At 41.5% G+C, this 17,448-nt stretch overlaps 1 protein-coding gene across 2 annotated transcripts in view; it reads left to right on the top strand.

Moving 5' to 3' along the window:
* Nucleotides 1-17,448, top strand: part of CENPF (centromere protein F) — a 61,024-nt gene that overhangs the window by 37,102 nt on the left and 6,474 nt on the right. The window contains exons 12-18 of one of the 2 annotated variants that reach the window (XM_068986294.1): nucleotides 868-2,628; nucleotides 3,175-4,155; nucleotides 5,380-5,532; nucleotides 9,710-9,886; nucleotides 10,277-10,438; nucleotides 12,676-12,838; nucleotides 16,347-16,823. In XM_068986294.1, the coding sequence (XP_068842395.1) occupies nucleotides 868-2,628; nucleotides 3,175-4,155; nucleotides 5,380-5,532; nucleotides 9,710-9,886; nucleotides 10,277-10,438; nucleotides 12,676-12,838; nucleotides 16,347-16,823 (3,874 nt within the window). Of the gene's footprint in view, nucleotides 1-867; nucleotides 3,131-3,174; nucleotides 4,156-5,379; nucleotides 5,533-9,709; nucleotides 9,887-10,276; nucleotides 10,439-12,675; nucleotides 12,839-16,346; nucleotides 16,824-17,448 lie in introns of both variants that reach the window. The other variant, XM_068986293.1, reaches the window with a different exon arrangement.

Genomic DNA, 17,448 nt, shown 5'->3' with positions numbered 1-17,448 from the left:
TTTACCTCTCTTACTCTCTTCAGACTGGTTTTAATGTTACAGAGTTATAGTCATGAAGCTAAATATTAGTGTTTATTTTGTAATTATGAATACTTTTCTAACAATTTGTTTGGGTACAAATTATGATTTGATATCAGTTATTCTGAGACACTTCTTTCTTTGTTGGATAAAAAGTTGTTTAGTTACTTATACCTTTGTCTTTTCTAGTCTACCAGCTAAACTAGTAATGGGTCAATGAGTCTCACTGGATTCCCTCCCTGTACCTCTGTAGAGTGGCAGGAGGCGTGTGCAGAGGTGACAGCCACCATGGTCAAAGGAGCAGATCCCCAGTTTACAGATAAGAGAAGGGGAGGTTCAAACATGTGATTTGTCCAAGAATATAGGCCGCTTATATTAAGTGATTGATTAAGTCCTTGACCTGGAAATCTGGTCGTGAAGCCTTACTGCCTTCTCTTATTGAAGAGTGTCATAAATGCTGCAGATGGAAGCTGACCATTTAATTTGGAATTTGTTAGCCTCTTATTTGATAATCCCAAAGAAAATTTCAAATTTGGCTACTTAGAATATTCCTAACAGGAAAAACATTTTGAAATGTAACAACATCACAGTTTAGATGATGATCACATAAACTGACCTGAAGGCTTTGTCTTCTTGATAAATACCCAGGACCTTGCACATGGGGAACACTTCCTGAATGTTTGTTTAATTGTGTTGACTCTTTGGATGGAGAGACATGAATCTGGTGTCTCTCCACCAGAGATGTGTTTAGCAGAGACAAGTATCTAGTTTCCAAAAAAATAATAAGCCTATTTATTCTGATTCTTCTTGAAAAGTAAGCTGCATTCTTATTATATTTTGCAACTACAGACTATTCCGGGTGGAAACGATAGCTGTGACATAAGAGAATCAGAAGAATATACTTCAGAACCTAAAGAGAGGACCCCAAAGCATGAAATTCACCAGGTTTGTGAAAAAGATGTTCAGCAGGACCTCAGTCTAGAGATGGAGAAAATAACAAAGACTGGTGCAGCCAAACTTACAGAAGAATGGTCCAGAGAGCGCTCCTCAGAAGCCAGCCCTGAGGCCCCAGTGGGAGATCCAGCCCAGGGCTGTTCAGAGTGCATTTCTGAACTGTCCCTTCCTGGGCCTAATGCTTCAGTGCCTAGGGATGTTCTGGAGGATCAGGTAACCATTCAGAGTCTCGAGCTGAAAGTAAAAGAGACATCAAATGAGAATTTGAGATTACTTCATGGCATAGAGGAACGTGACCAAAAAGTTGAAAACTTGCTAAATGAAATCAAAGAGTTAGATTCAAAATTCCGTTTACTGGAAGTACAACTAACTACCAAGATTGAAGCATGTGTGGCATTGGAAAAAATAGTTGAGGAACTTAAGAAAGAAAAATTAGATTTAAATGAAAAATTGGCATCCTTTTCTTGTCATAATCAGAGAGAAGAAAGTTCAGGAGGTCTCACTCCTAGCTTAGAAATGGTCACAAGCAAATTGCCACATGAAGATATTGAAGATGATGTAGCCAAGGTGACTGACAGCTGGAGAGAGAAATGTCTCCAGGTGGAAAATGAACTACAGAGGATTCAATCTGAGAAAGATTGCATGGAGCATCACACCCTCTCTGTGGAAGCCAGCTTAGAGGCAGTTCAAACAGAGAAACTGTATTTAGAAAAAGACAATGAAAATAAACACACAGTTATAACCTGTCTTGAGGAAGGACTCTCTGTGGTCACAAGTGAGAGAGATCAGCTTCGTGGAGAGTTAGATACTTTGTCGAAAGAAAATCAAGAGCTAGATCAGATGTCTGAAAAGATGAAGGAGAAAATACGGGAGCTTGAATCTCATCAAAGTGAGTGTCTGCATCTCCAAGAGCAGCTTCAGAGTTTGGAAAAGGACTCACAGGCACTGTCTCTGGTAAGAAGTGAATTGGAAAACCAAATTGAACAGCTGAATAAAGAGAAAGACTCACTTGTATGGGAATCCGAAAGCCTGCAGACCAAACTGAGTGAATCGGAGAATGAAAAGCTGGCCATCACCAAGGCTTTGGAGACTGCACTGATGGAGAAGGGTGAGGTCGCAGTGAGGCTGAGCTCCACGCAAGAGGAAGTGCACCAGTTGAGAAAAGGCATTGAGAAACTCAGGGTCCGCATTGAGGCTGATGAAAAGAAGCAGCTCCATGTCTCAGAAAAACTGAAAGCAAGTGAGCGGAGGAATGACTCGCTTCAGGACAAGGTTGAGACCCTTGAAAGGGAGTTGCAGATGGCAGAAGAAAACCAAGAGCTGGTGATTCTTGATGCTGAGAATTGCAAAGCAGAGGTGGAGACCCTAAAAACACAAATAGAATTGATGACTGAACGCCTGAAAGATTTAGAATCAGACCTTGTCACCATACGGACTGAAAAAGAAAATCTTTTGAAACAGCTACAAGAAAAACAAGGTCAGGCGTCTGAGTTAGATACGCTGCTCTCTTCATTGAAAAACCTATTAGAAGAAAAGGAGCGAGAGAAAATAGAGATGAAAGAAGAATCTAAAGCTGCAGTGGAGATGCTGCAGACACAATTGAGAGAGCTCAGTGAGGAAGTAGTAGCCTTATGTGACGACCAGGAGACCTGGAAGGTCAAAGAACAGAGTCTGGACTCTCCTGCCCAGGAGGTACAACAGCTGAGAAATAACATTGAAAAGCTGAAAGTCCACTTGGACATTGATAAAAAGCAGCAGCTCCATATCCTAGAAAAACTGAAGGAAAGTCAGCATCAGGCAGATTTGCTTAAGGATACAGTTGAGAACCTTGAAAGAGAACTCAAGCTATCAGGAGAAAACCAAGAGCATGTGACTCTTGAGGCTGAGAAGTCCAAAGCAGAAGTAGAGACCCTGAAAGCAACAGTGGAGGAGATGGACCAAAATCTGAGAGGTTTGCAGTTAGATCTTGTCAATGTAAGATCAGAAAAAGAAGATCTGACTAAAGAATTACTGAAAGAGCAGAGTCGAGTGTCTGAATTACAAACATTAAATTCTTCATTTGAAAACCTATTGCGAGAAAAAGAGCATGAAAAAGTACAGATGAAGGAAGAATCTAAAGCTGCGGTGGAGATGCTGCAGACACAACTGAAAGAGCTAAGTGAGGAAGTAGCAACCTTGTATGTTGACCAGGAGACCTGGAAGGTTGAAGAACAGAGTCTGGACTCCCCAGTTGAGGAGGTACAACAGCTGAGAAATAACGTTGGAAAGCTGAAAGTCTGCTTAGATGCTGATAAAAAGCAGCAGCTCTGTATCTTAGAAAAACTGAAGGAAAGTCAGCATCAGGCAGATTTGCTTAAGGATACAGTTGAGAACCTTGAAAGAGAACTCGAGCTATCAGGAAAAAACCAAGAGCATGTGACTCTTGAGGCTGAGAAGTCCAAAGCAGAAGTAGAGACCCTGAAAACAACAGTGGAGGAGATGGACCAAAATCTGAGAGGTTTGCAATTAGATCTTGTCAATGTAAGATCAGAAAAAGAAGATCTGACTAAAGAATTACTGAAAGAGCAGAGTCGAGTGTCTGAATTAGAAACATTAAATTCTTCATTTGAAAATATGTTGCGGGAAAAAGAGCAAGAAAAAGTACAGATGAAGGAGGAGTCTAAAGCGGCAGTAGAGATGCTGGAGAAAGAATTAGAAGAGCTAAACGAGAAAATGGCAGCCTTGGGTAATGACCAAGAGACCTGGAAGGTCAAAGAACAGAGCCTGAGTAGTCAAGTAGATTCCCTTGAACATGAGAAGGCTCAGTTGCTGCAGGGCCTTGATGATACCAAAAGTAATTACATGATTTTGCAGTCTTCTGTGAATGACCTTATTCAAGAAGTTGAAGATGGCAAACAGAAACTAGAGAAAAAGGATGAAGAAATCAGTATACTAAAAAGTCAGACTCAGGACCAAGAGCAGCTTGTCTCTAAACTGTCCCAGATGGAAGGAGAACAGCAACTTTGGAAGAAGCAAAAGGCAGACCTGGAAAATCTGATGGTGGAATTGGAGCAGAAGATTCAGGTGCTGCAATCCAAAAATGATGCTTTACAGGATACCTTAGAAGCTCTGCAGAATTCTTACAGGAATCTGGAGAAAGAGCTTGAATTGACAAATTTGGAAAAAATGTCCTTTGTTGAAAAAGTAAGTGGCTTTATGTCTTTACATTTGAATCTGTTGTCAGGAGGAGGGGCAACCACTGTGTGAATTCTGTGTCCTTCTGGACAGCGTTTGCTGTATTGGATCAAACTTTGTAAAGGCTTTAAGTTTGCGGGTCTTGAACTGTGGGGGATATTGACTTGGCTCCAATAATGAGTGAGTCTTACCTGTGGCACACACTTCCATGGGGTGCTTCTATGGATTGGCCCAGTTTTCACTGTGACACCTGGACTGGGAAGAAGCTTTGGGCTGTGTATGGTTCATTTCTTGTAGTACATCAGAATAGTAGCCTGCATACCCATACCCAGCGGAGGACCACTGCTGCGGAGAGTATAACACGTATTAGTCAGAATCAGTAGAGATCACTTTTGCCTCTGCCCTACCATTTTTACCTTTAGGAGAAAGAACTGTTAAAGATACTGATATAACCAACAGAACCCTCGCGGCTCCCAGGACATGTCCCTCCTAGGGATTTGGTGCTTTTGGCCCCATCCTCTTTGGGCAGTCTCCTCTTTTGTTAGCTGATGATGAAAGGGAAGATCTGCCATCAAGAAACTCAATTATTAAAGAAAAGTTAAAAATTTCCCCTATACTTACTGATCTAGGAAAGTGATTCCTTCAAATTAAGTTTTTATTGGACAAGTAGATTATCCAGAAAATACAGTCAATCATATCTCAATATTTTCCAAGAATTTCAAGTTTTTGCATAGCTTGCAAGTGTAGCAGTTATGGTAGAGACAATTAGACAGACTTTACCAGGCTATTTCCGTCTGGTGTAGGGATGGATACAAACAATCCTGCTTTAACTGGTTTTAACAAACCATCATCCTGTTTCTTGAATTTTAGCATGGCTCTAGAGAATACATAAGAGATCCAAGGTCTGATAGATTAAGTCACTGCCTTGTAAATACTTTCTGATGTTTCATTCAAATCATTACCTCTATGAAGGATTTTAAGATTTGATAATATTATCTTTTCTTTGTCATTCCTTTCCTTATTGCTGTCTTATGTTAAATCTTGCAGAGAAGAAAAGACAAGTTTATCAGTCGGTTTTGAGAATATTGGTTGAGTGGATTAGTAACGGGAGGATTAGCTGGGTTTTATTTTATTATTGGAGTGATGTGAATGTCACGAATATGCTGTATCACAGTGATTTATTTGATCAAACAGACAACCATAAGCAGATCCTAATGAAAAATGAAATTTCAGGTAAACGCAATGACTGTGAAGGAAACTGAACTTCAGAAGGAAATGCATGCAATGATACAAAAAACGGCGGAACTGAAAGAAGAATTTAGTGGGGAGAAAAACAGGCTAACGGAAGAATTAAATTTAATGTTGGAAGAAGTAAAGAGCAGCAAAGTAAGTTTCTCTATGACAGATTCAGTATAATCTAATAATTCTTGTGCACTGTCTCCTTGTTTGTTTTTGTAAGATCTGAGATGTATCAAAGTTTTTTTAGCTTTTGAAAAGAGTAACCCAAAGCTATGTCATGGTTAGACCTGCAGTAATCGTTGCCATGCAGCACTGTCATGAGCCTTGACGGAGTCCAAAGAGGCCCCCAGAAACATCAAAATACCTGTCAAGGAGCCCAGATACCTTTATCATAGAAGACAGCCCTTCTGACTATATTAACTCATACTAGAAATGGATTGCATGCAGCTTTCAATAGGCTGTTTTCCTGGCCTGCCCCAGATTACAAGCCAGAGTGTTGCTAGAGACAGATGCACTGATCTTGCAAAGAACTAACAGGGTAACAGAGTCACAGTAAAATGTAGAGTTGGAGCCTCTTGGGGTGCTATTTTAGGGCGGGTGGTGGCAGAACTATAGCATTTGGGCTGCCACTCCCACTGCTGGTCTCATAATAGACATTGCTGATTCATGTGCTTTCTCCTGAATCTCTTAACAACGAGCCTTAGGTAGCAGCTACCATGCAGCCAGATGGTAAAATTCCTATATCCATATAGTCTGTGTGCAGCTTCATCCCCAAGTAGTTCTTAGAAAAGGACAGCAAAATATAATTGTGATTATGACACAGAATAATCACATAAAGTTGCAATGATATTTGGAATAGCCTGTATAAGAAATGGGGGAAATTTGTGTGTGTGTGTTTTTTTTTTAATAAGGTAGGTTTTTAAAAAATTATTAACTTTATGTCTTTGTTGTGTCTTTGCTGCTGCCTGTGGACCTTCTCTAGTTATGGAGAGCGGAAGCTAGTCTGGGGTTGCAGCGCTCAGGCTTCTCACTGCCGTGACTTCTCTTGTTGCAGAGGATGGGCTCTAGAGTCCAAGCTCAGTAGTTACGGCACATGGGCTTAGTGGCTGTGCGGCTTATAGGATCTTCCTGGACCAGGGATGGAACCGATGTCCCCTGCATTGCAGGGTGGATTCTGACCACTGAACCACCAGGGAAGCCCTGTGCTTTTCTTTAAATATGATATTTAATAAAAGTGGAAAAGCTTTGGCATTTAATCTCAGCAGTTGGTTCATGGGATTTGTGGCAATGCTGTGTGGAAGGAGTTCCTATGAATGATATCTGAGTCCTGCACCTGCTGAAATCTGCTTGGAACTGAGCAGTTTGAGAGTATCTCTAGTATATTGTTACTTGCATTTCATTTATAGGCTCTACTGAAAAAAAAAAGCAAAGTGTTCAGCTTGAAGGCCGTGTGTATGTGTTGGTCTGCAGTGGCTTTATCCATTCTGTAAACACTGCTAAGGTCAGAGGACGGAATGGTGAACAATAGCTACCCAGTGGTTCCTGCACTCACAGAGCTTACCATCTCGACACAGTAAATCGCTCATAGGAAATGTATAAAATAATCATAAACGCTTCGAGTGCTATAAGACTTCCCTGGTGGTCCAGTGGTTAAGAATCTGCCTGCCACTGCAGGGGACACTGGTTTGATCCCTTGTCCGGCGAGATTCCCCAAACCCTGAGGCAGCTAAGCCCATGTACCCAACTACTGAGCCTGTGTTCTGCAATAGGAGAGACCGCTGCAGTGAGAAGTCTGGGCACCAGAGCTAGAGAGTAGTTCCCCCTTGCTGCAACTAGAGAAAGCCCGTGTGCAGCGGTGAAGACCCAGTGTTGCCAAATAAATAAAAAACAAAACAATAAACAACCGTTAAGTGTGATAAAGGAAACAAGATTCTTTCTGCAGAATGTTTAGGAAGTTGGGTATAGGAGTAGGGAATAACCTAATTTAGACAAGGTGGTCTGAGAATGCCACCCAAAAGGTACAAAGTCACCATGTGAAGAACACGACCAAGGAGGGAGCCTGCTGAGTCTATAGAGCAGTATGACAAAATCTCTGAAATTAGGGACTTCCTGGTGGTCCAGTGACGAAGACTCCCATGCTCCCAATGCCAGGGGCCTGGGTGCAATCCCTGGTCAGGGAATTAGGTCCCATATGCTGCAACTAAGAGTTCACATGCCCCAGCTAAAGATCCTGCATGCTGTGATGAAGATTGAAGATCCTGTGTGCTGAGAAGACGTGGAGCAGCCAAAAAAGGGGGGGAGGGGCAGGGGGCAGAACAAAACTCTGAAATTATAAACACCTACGGACATTTTCGAAATTGAAAGGAAGCCATTGTGGCTGGAGTCAGGTGGAAAATAGTACGAAGGAAGGTTGGAGCAGTAGGAAGAGATGGTAAAGAACTAGGGTACAATCTAAAGTGACGCAAAACACAGGAGGCTGGTGATTGAAGGGAAGGTTTAGGATAGCTCCATGAATTGGCTAGTTCACAATATAGGTAGTGTTTACAAATTATGAGGATGGTAGAAGATACAGACGGAGAAGAGAAGGTGGAGAAGAGGCGGCTCTGGGCCCAGCCCAGGTGACCCCCAGCACGTAGGGTGAGACAGGAGGAAGAGCCAGCAAAGAAACTGAGAAGACAAGAGGAGGCAAACCTGGAGAGTGTCCTGTTCCTGAAGGCACGAGTGGAGGCTGTCTTGGGACTGAAGGAGTGGTCAGCAGCATCAGATTCTGCTCAGAGGTTGAAAGAGATGAGAGCTAAAGGATGGGGTCTGTAACATGGGGCTTGATGATGCTGTTTCAGGAGGAGCTGGGAGAAAAGGAGTGGGAGTGGGTTGAGTGGTTGATGAGAAAGTGGACACAACATGTATATAAACACATGTAGGAACAGCTATTTGGGATCGTGCACAGAGAAGCCAGATGCCCCAGGGCTGCATTTTGCTAGTCCTGCACCGAGAAGGGAGAGAGGGCAGAGGAGTGGGGAGCATGTGGAAGGAAATTCTTAAAGTGACAGAAGATGCACCTAAGCTGGCCAAGGAAGGAAACACAAGGCTGGAGGGGCTTGAGTGTAAAGGTGTTGGTGGTCCTGTTGATGAGGTCAAGAAATTACTGTAATAGAAGTACTTAAAAAAGTGAGAAGCCAAGAGAGCCAAGGAAGGTTTGGTCCAGGGTGTCTTAGTTGTAAAGCTGAGGTTTTCAGAGATCCTGTGTTCCTTGCGGAGGTGACCTGGGGTTGGAACAAAGGAAATTGCCCCTGGAGGTGAAGTCGCCATTTAAAGTGGATTAAGTCATCCCTCTGTATCCACAGGAGATGGGTTCTAGGCCCTCCAGATTCCAAAATTCACAGAAGTTTAAGTCCCTCATATAAAATGGCATAGTGTTTGCATCTAACCTACACACACCCTCCCGTATGCTTTAAGTCTCCATGTGATCGGTTGCTAAGTCATGTCTGACTCTGCAACTCCATGGACAGTAGCCTGCCAGGCTTCTCTGTCCTTGGGAATACTGCAGTGGGTTGCCATTTCCTCTTCCAGGGGATCTTCCCGAACCAGGGATCGAACCCAAGTCTTCTGTGTCTGCATTGGCAAGTGGATTCTTTACCACTGAGCTGCCTGGGAAGCCCATATTGGATTACTTAAAATAGCTAATACTATGTAAATAGTTATAAATACTCTGCCTGCAATGCAGGAGACCCCGGTTTGGGAAGATCCCCTGGAGAAGAGATAGGCTATTCATTTCAGTATTCTTGGACTTCCCTGGTGGCTCAGACAGTAAAGAATCCACCTGCAATGTGGGAGACCTGGGTTCGATACCTGTGTTGGGAAAATCCTCTGGATCTTCCAGAGCAACCCACTCCAGTATTCTTGCCTGGAGAGTCCTCATGGACAGAGGAACCTGGTGGGCCCCAGTCCATCGGGTTGAAAAGAATTGTGCAGGACTGAGTGACTAAACAACAACAAGTAACTCACTAGAATATGTAATTACAATGTAAATGCTGTGTGGAAAATTCCTGGTACACAGAAAATTCAAGTTTGACTTTTTGGAACTGTCTGGAATTTTGGGGGAGGGGGGTGGAATATTTCTGCTTTGTAGTTGGTTAAATTTGTGGATGTTTAATCTGTGGCTATAGAACATCAACTGTACATTGCTAAGGATTATAGCACTAATTTTATGTAGATTTTGTCTTGCCTGTAAATGATTTTTTTCCCCTTCTATGCTCAGTGTTCCTAAATATATATGTCCAGGTTCTTAATTATCTTCCCATAATTTTATTGTTTTTCTAATTAGGGTCAACTGAATGAGCTCATGCTAGAAAATAGTGAATTGAAGAAGAGTTTGGATTGTGTACACAAAGACCATATGGAAGAACAAGGGAAAATGAGAGGAGAAATAGCTGAATATCAGCTACAGCTTCAGGAAGCTGAAAACAAACATCAGGCTTTGCTTCTGGATACAAACAAACAGGTAAAAATGGGTGGTTTGGTGACTGGGCAAGCTGAAGAGTATGTGTCGATGGTGGTGATGAGGCATTTTTTGCAAGGAAGCCAGTGTTGTTACGCTTCACAATTTTTTGAATGGTCTCGTTCTATTAACTTTCCTTTCTTTCCCCCAGTTATTTGCACGTGTCTTATTTTATGCCTTGAGTTTTTAAAAAATACATTTCCATCTTGGAGAGAGTTCCAAAAACCATGGTCTTGGAAGAGCCTGGTGGGCTACAGTCCATGGGGTCGCAAAGAGTCGGACACGACTGAGCGAGCTCACTTCACTTTGGAACAGCAGTTTTCTTTTCTGTTTGTTTCCCTTATGATGTTTTTACTTGAGCCTCCTGGCTAAAGTAACATTTTTCTGCCCTAGCATGAAATGGAAATCCAGACATATCGAGAGAAACTGGCTTCTAAGGAGGAATGTCTCAGCTCACAGAAGGTGGAGATAGACCTCTTAAAGTCCAGTAAAGAAGAACTCAATAATTCTTTGAAAGCGACCACTGAGATTTTAGAAGAATTGAAGAAAACCAAGGTATGTACACTTATCATTACTTCATAACTTAGAATGGCTCATACATATAACAGTGGTTTTAGCGGTATGAAATTAAGTGTTTTCATTTTAATTTTCATGAAAAAGGTTTTTGTAGTGATGAATAAAATCATTCATCAGTTGTCTGTTGAGTTGTTTCTACAAATGAGAGGACAGCATGCAGTTCCATAGCTTGAGCAGACTTTATTCATCACTCAGTGAATCCTGTCAAAGCAGAGGATGTCAGAGACTTCTAGAAGTGGATATGAAGATCAAGCCTGTAACAGATGACGGCAAGCCCCTCCAGATGTAGATAATGATTTGGTGAAAGTCTTAATGGTTGGTCTTCAGGTTCACTATCACCAAATCTTCTTTTCCATGACTTTGGGGCTCAAGGTGGGCCAACCACTTGGCCAGCCACACATAAGTGTATGTTTTCCTCTTCCTCTCGATGCAGGGACCATCAAACTTTTTTCTTTAGAAAAAAAGGTGAACCCTAATCTCAGTATTGTTAGACTGTGTGTGTGGGCTCAGTTGCTCAGTCATGTCTGACTCTTTGCGACCCTGTGGACTGTAGCCCACTGGGCTCCTCTGTCCATGGAATTTTCTGGGCAAGAATACTGGAATGGGTTGCTGTTTCCTACTCCAGGGGATCTTCCCTACCCGGAGATCCAGCCCATGTTTCTTGTGTCTCCTGCATTGGCAGGCGGATTCTTTACCCCTGTGCCACCTGGAAAGTTCCATTGTTAGAGTACAGGAAGTCCTATAGTAATTCTACTCGGAAAAGGAGGCTGTTTTTATTCCCACAAATACTTTGCATAAAACGAATACCATCCAGAATGTAAAATATGAACCTGGAAAATAAATATCTTTCAGAAAAGTTAAGATAACTAGGTATAGATTTCTTATGTGTATAGTCTTATACAATTATCACAGTGAAGGAAATATACCAAGGAAATACAAACTAAGTTTAAAATAACATTAATGATCAATAATGTCCTGTTGCTACAAAATGAGAGATATTAGGTTTAATAACAAAGAAATAGCTTCAGGTCTATTTTTTAATTTACTTACTTTCTCCTTTTTTAAAATCTTTGACAGTTGTACTGTGGGGAATGTCTATTTATATATGTACAAAATGGTACACTGTTAGTTGAGTCTATTCAAATCTCATAGTTTTATTGAAGTTGATAAGCATTGTTGAAATTGAATTAAATCTGTCTCTGATCCATTTATGTTTGGAATCAGAAACAAAATTCTGAAGGTGCAGACTTATTGCAACATTGCTGATGAAATTATTTCAAGGTGAAATGTACAAAGAGGGAAATCTACTTGTAACATCAATGTGCTACTAAGCTGCTTCTTTCTTTTTTTGATAGTTTGGTCTGCCTTTGTATGTTTATGATCTCTTATCAGAAACTCTTAGAGCTAGATTGTTTTAGAATTCTGTATTTCTTAGATATGTGGCTTATGCATTACATTATCTAATATCACATAATATCCTATCAAAGTCTGGGTGATACTTTAATCAAATTCATAGTTTTATAGCAAAATGTATGAATATTTTCACAAGGTGGGATAAATAAAGACTGTAAATTCCTTTATATCTGTTCAGGTCAAGTTTTGCCTGTAAATCATTTTCAGAACTTGTTTTTTTGATTTTGCAATTGTGCTTAAGGAACTATGAACATGTGCTACTAAGAAGTGCTTGATGACATAATTCTCCCACCGTTCTGTTCACTTTTTTGTTTGAGGTACTATAACATTTCAATTTATGTTATAAACCATAATATCATTTGGCTTTAAATTAGTGTTGTGAGCCACATCTCTGGCCGTCATCTGGTGTGACTCAGCAAATGTCATCTCAGGCATTGAAACTGTGCAACAGCACAGAATCGCAAATGGGACACAATCCTCTCATCTGGAGTGTTCAGCCCACCAAGAGTATGTCCGTGGACCCCTGCCCCTACCTCCTGGGTGTGATTCCTGTTGGATAAACACAGATATATTGGGCTACTTAGTAGGGCATTATCTTAAGAAAGGGAGTGACAAAGACAGTGTTTATTGGGGGGACTTAGGACACTGAACAGAGACGAGGAATTGTTTTATGCATCTTTAGATGTTTTGTCTTGTTCTTAAACTTACAGCATATGATTCTTAATTATATCTCATTATTATTTTTCCATATGCTCACGAAAAGGAATTCAAGGTTTTTAAGTGGCACTGCTTTCATTTTGTAGATGGAAAATTTAAAACATGCAGATAAACTGAAGAAGGAAAACGATCGTGCCCAGAGTAAAATAAAGTTGTTGATGAAATCCTGTAAACAGCTGGAAGAGGAAAAGGTGATGTTGCAGAAAGAACTATCTCATCTTGAAGCTGCACAGGAGAAACAGAGAGCAGGTGGGTGCTAGCCGGGCCCACATAGACAAGCCCTGACTGGCGCCGACTGGTGACGTTACATACACATCGACAGGCCCTGACTGGCGCCGACTAGTGACGTCACACTGGTGTGTCTGCGCGGGAAGCGTGGTCAGCGCTCTGTTTTGTGGCGGCACGCTGAGATTGAGCGGTGAACCGTTTCCCAATTTCTGAATTTTGTGCACGGGCTGGGGTCATTAATGGGATTCAGAATGAAGACTGCATTTAAAAAATAGAATGACTGCACCTTCTGTTCTATCAAACGTTCAAAAACCTGGCAGCCCCGTTTGCTAATGAGCCTTTCCAAGAAGAGTTATTCATGTGGATGTCCATTACCTAGTTCCTACATCAAAGGAAGACTGGCCTCTGAGCTGGCACTGGGAATTTACAAACAGATGATTCTAGTTGTCCTTGGCTCTACTAAATAGGTTGGGGACTATATTTTTGGGTGTGTAGGTAGAATGAAACAGTAGTAACAACGCTTTTTGTCACTTTTCTCCACACACACACACCCCTAGAGTGGAATGCTTTTTCTGTATGGATAGATGACGGCAAATATAGTACGCATGGCTCTTCTGGACCATACATAGCTTGGCAGGGGTGAGGGGTCAATAGTCTTCCCTGCTGAGAAGAGTAGGCAGAATGGACTGGGGCTTCAAGGATGGAATCAGGGCCAACCGGGCGGCTACAAGTGACTGAGACATCTTTCCATGTAGTGTCCTTCAAACACTTGTCCATCAGATCCTCCATTGCCTCCATGCACTTTTCAGCATTTCTTTGGACTTGTCTTTTCATTGGCCCCTGCTTGTATCGTAATATACAGCCTTGATGTATTCCTTTCCCGATTTGGAACCAGTCTGTTGTTCCACGTCCAGTTCTAACTGCTGCTTCCTGACCTGCATACAGATTTCTCAGGAGGCAGGGCAGGTGGTCTGGTATTCCCATCTCTTTCAGAATTTTCTACAGTTTGTTGTGATCCACACAGGGCTTTGGCATATTCAATAAAGCAGAAATAGATGTTTTTCTGGAACTCTCTTGCTTTTTTGATGATCCAACAGATGTTGTCAATTTGATCTCTGGTACCTCTGCCTTTTCTAAAACCAGCTTGAACATCTGGAAGTTCTCATTTCACATTCTGTTGAAGCCTGGCTTGGAGAATTTTGAGCATCACTTTGCTAGCATGTGAGATGAGTGCAATTGTCTGGTAGTTTGAGCATTCTTTGGCATTGCCTTTCTTTTGGATTGGAATGAAAACTGACCTTTTCCAGTCCTGTAGCCACTGCTCAGTTTTCCATATTTGCTGGCATATTGAGTGCAGCACTTTCACAGCATCATCTTTTAGGATTTGAAATAGCTCAACTGGAATTCATCACCTCCACCAACTTTGTTTGTAGTGATGCTTCCTAAGGCCCACTTGACTTTGCATTCTAGGATGTCTGGCTCTAGGTGAGTGATCACACCATTGTGATTATCTGGGTCATGAAGATCTTTTTTGTATAGCTCTTCTGTGTATTCTTGCCACCTCTTCTTAATATCTTCTGCTTTTGTTAGGTCTATACCATTTCTGTCCTTTATTGTGCCCATCTTTGCATGAAATGTTTCCTTGGTATCTCTGATTTTCTTGAAGATATCTCTAGTCTTTCCCATTCTGTTTTCCTCTATTTCTTTGCATTGATCACTGAGGAAGGGTTTCTTATCTCTCCTTGCTATTCTTTGGAACTCTGCATTCCAATGGGTATCTCATTCCTTTTCTCCTTTGCCTTTCGCTTCTCTTCTTTTCACAGCTATTTGTAAGGCCTCCTCAGACAACCATTATGCCTTTTTGCATTTCTTTTTCTTGGAAATGGTCTTGATCACTGCCTCCTGTACTATGTCATGAACCTCCATCCATAGTTCCTCAGGCACTCTGTCTATCAGGTCTTAGCCCTTGAATCTATTTGTCACTTCCTCTGTATAATCCTAAGGGATCAGGAAAGGAGTACGTCAAGGCTGTATATTGTCAACCTGCTTATTTAACTTACATGCAGAGTACATCATGTGAAATGCTGGACTGGGTAAAGCACAAGCTGGAATCAAGGGAGAAACATCAGTAACCTCAGATATGCAGATGACACCACCCTTATGACAGAAGGTGAAGAAGAACTAAAGAACCTCTTGATGAAAGTGAAAGACAAGAGTGAAAAAGTTGGCTGAAAATTCAACATTCAGAAAACTAAGATCATGGCATCTGGTCTCATCACTTCATGGCGAATAGATGGGGAAACAGTGGAAACAGTGACAGACTTTAATTTCAGGGCTAAAAATCACTGCAGATGGTGACTGCAGCCATGAAGTTAAAAGACACTCCTTGGAAGCAAAGTTGTGACCAACCTAGACAGCATATTAAAAAACAGAGACGTCACTTTGCCAACAAAGGTCCATCTAGTCAAGGCTATGGTTTTTCTAGTAGTCATGTATGGATGTGAGAATTGGACTATAAAGAAAGCTGAGCACTGAAGAATTGATGCTTGTAAAACTGTGGTGTTGGAGAAGACTCTTGAGAGTCCCTTGGCCTGCAAGGAGATCCAACCTAAAGAAAATCAGTCCTGAATATTCATTGGAAGGACTGATGCTGAAGCTGAAATGCCAGTACTTTGGCCACCTGATGCGAAGGGCTGACTTATTAGATAAGACCCTGATGCTGGGAAAGATTGAGGGCAGGAGTAGAAGGGGATGACAGAGGATGAGATGGTTAGATAGCATCACGGACTCAAGGAATATGAGTTTGAGTAAACTCTGGGAGTTGGTGATGGACAGGGAGGCCTGGTGTGTTGCAGTCCATGGGGTCACAAAGAGTAAGACACGACTGAGCAACTGAACTGCCTCCCAAAGCCTTTACAACAGTAACTTTATATTCTCTGTCGACTTTTACTGTTCATTCACTTAAAATAGAAAGAATAGACAGAGGAATATAGAGAGTGTAATAAATTAATTCATTTTAGGTAGTATAACTACAAGGTGGTTTGATGGATTGGCTGAAATACTTGTTTGAGATATTGATGGGTTATATTTAAACTATCCCAGTAAGTACGTGGGTGCCCCTGTTGGCTGAAGTCTCTGCCTGCAAAGTAGTAAAGAATCTGCCTGCCAAGGAGAATATGTGGGTTCAATCCCTGGAGAAGGAAGTGGCAACCCACTCCAGTATTCTTGCCTAGGAAATCCCATGGACAGAGTAGCCTGGTGGGCTACAGTCTGTGGGGTCTCAAAAGAATTGGGCATGACTTAGTGAGTAAACAACAATAAGTATATAACTCACTAGAATATGTAACTTCATACAATCCCTTCCAGACAAGAGCTGTTTGAAATATAAGAACATCTGTAGCTACCTTTTCCCCCATTCCTCCAAAATAAAAAAAATCAAGAGCAAGTCTAAGGTTATCTGCTTGATGATGCCCAGTATTAACTAGAGAACTGTCATGTTACAAATAACTTGTCATTTTACTTTTGACAGATACCGTTGTAGATGCTAATGTCGACGAATTAATAACTGAAATGAAAGAACTGAAAGAATCCCTTGAAGAAAAAACCAAGGAGGCAGAGGAATACCTGGATAAATACTGTTCCCTGCTTATAAGCCATGAGAAGTTAGAGAAAGCCAAAGAGATGTTAGAAACACAAGTTGCTCGTTTGAGTTCACAACAATCTAAACTTAATCTTCGGAGTTCTCCTTTGGTGAATTCGGTTGCTCCAGGACCATCCCCAGTCCCTTCTGCCACTGAAAAGAAGTTATCATCTGGCCAAAATAAATCTTCAGGCAAAAGGCAAAGGTCCAGTGGGATTCGGGAAGATGGGGGAGAAACCACGCCTTCTACACCAGAGACATTTTCTAAAAAAAGCAGGAAAGCTATCAGAAGTGGTACTCACCCTCCAGAGGATGCAGAAGATGCTGAATTTGAGCCAGAGGGGCTTCCAGAAGTTGTAAAGAAAGGTATGACATAATTTTAAAAGTATTTGTGTTCTTTTAAAGAAATTCACATACAAAAAGAAAAGAGGCATTTGTATTTGGGAATTATTACACCATGGTCCCAGTTAATCTTCAGAAGCAATAGTCCACTGTTAAATTGGTAAGGTATATACTTTCTTTTCTGTTGTGAGAGAATGACAGGTCTAATTACTTATGTCACAGTACAAAAACTACTAGGAGATTTGAAAAATGACTGTCAGAAAACTGTTTGGAATTTGATATTTCTGTGCTGAAAAATCCCCAAATCAAAGATAACCCTTCAAGTTTCCCACCTTTAGTGTTGTGCGGCCCAGGTAGTAGGGGAGTGGAGGGATGGGCCCTGATGCTGGCTCCTGGCTGCAGCTGCTTACCACGTTTTTTTTTTTTTAACCCCAGTGTTCCTCAACGTGTAGCCCAGAGACTGGGGCCAGTCTAGGAATGTTTGTTACTGGCCCATGACCAAAACAATGTATAGAAATCATGAGTTAGAGTTTAAAATTTTCATAGCCATTTGCTATTTTGCTGTTTGCAATATCCAAGCACATAATCCGTTTTTATTATACTCATTGTATTATATAAAAGTATCATTCCACTGCAGATGAGAGATTAC

This window comes from Capricornis sumatraensis, chromosome 14, assembly GCF_032405125.1.
Source record: "Capricornis sumatraensis isolate serow.1 chromosome 14, serow.2, whole genome shotgun sequence".
Lineage (NCBI taxonomy): Eukaryota > Metazoa > Chordata > Mammalia > Artiodactyla > Bovidae > Capricornis > Capricornis sumatraensis.
This window is presented reverse-complemented; position numbering and strand designations above follow the sequence as displayed.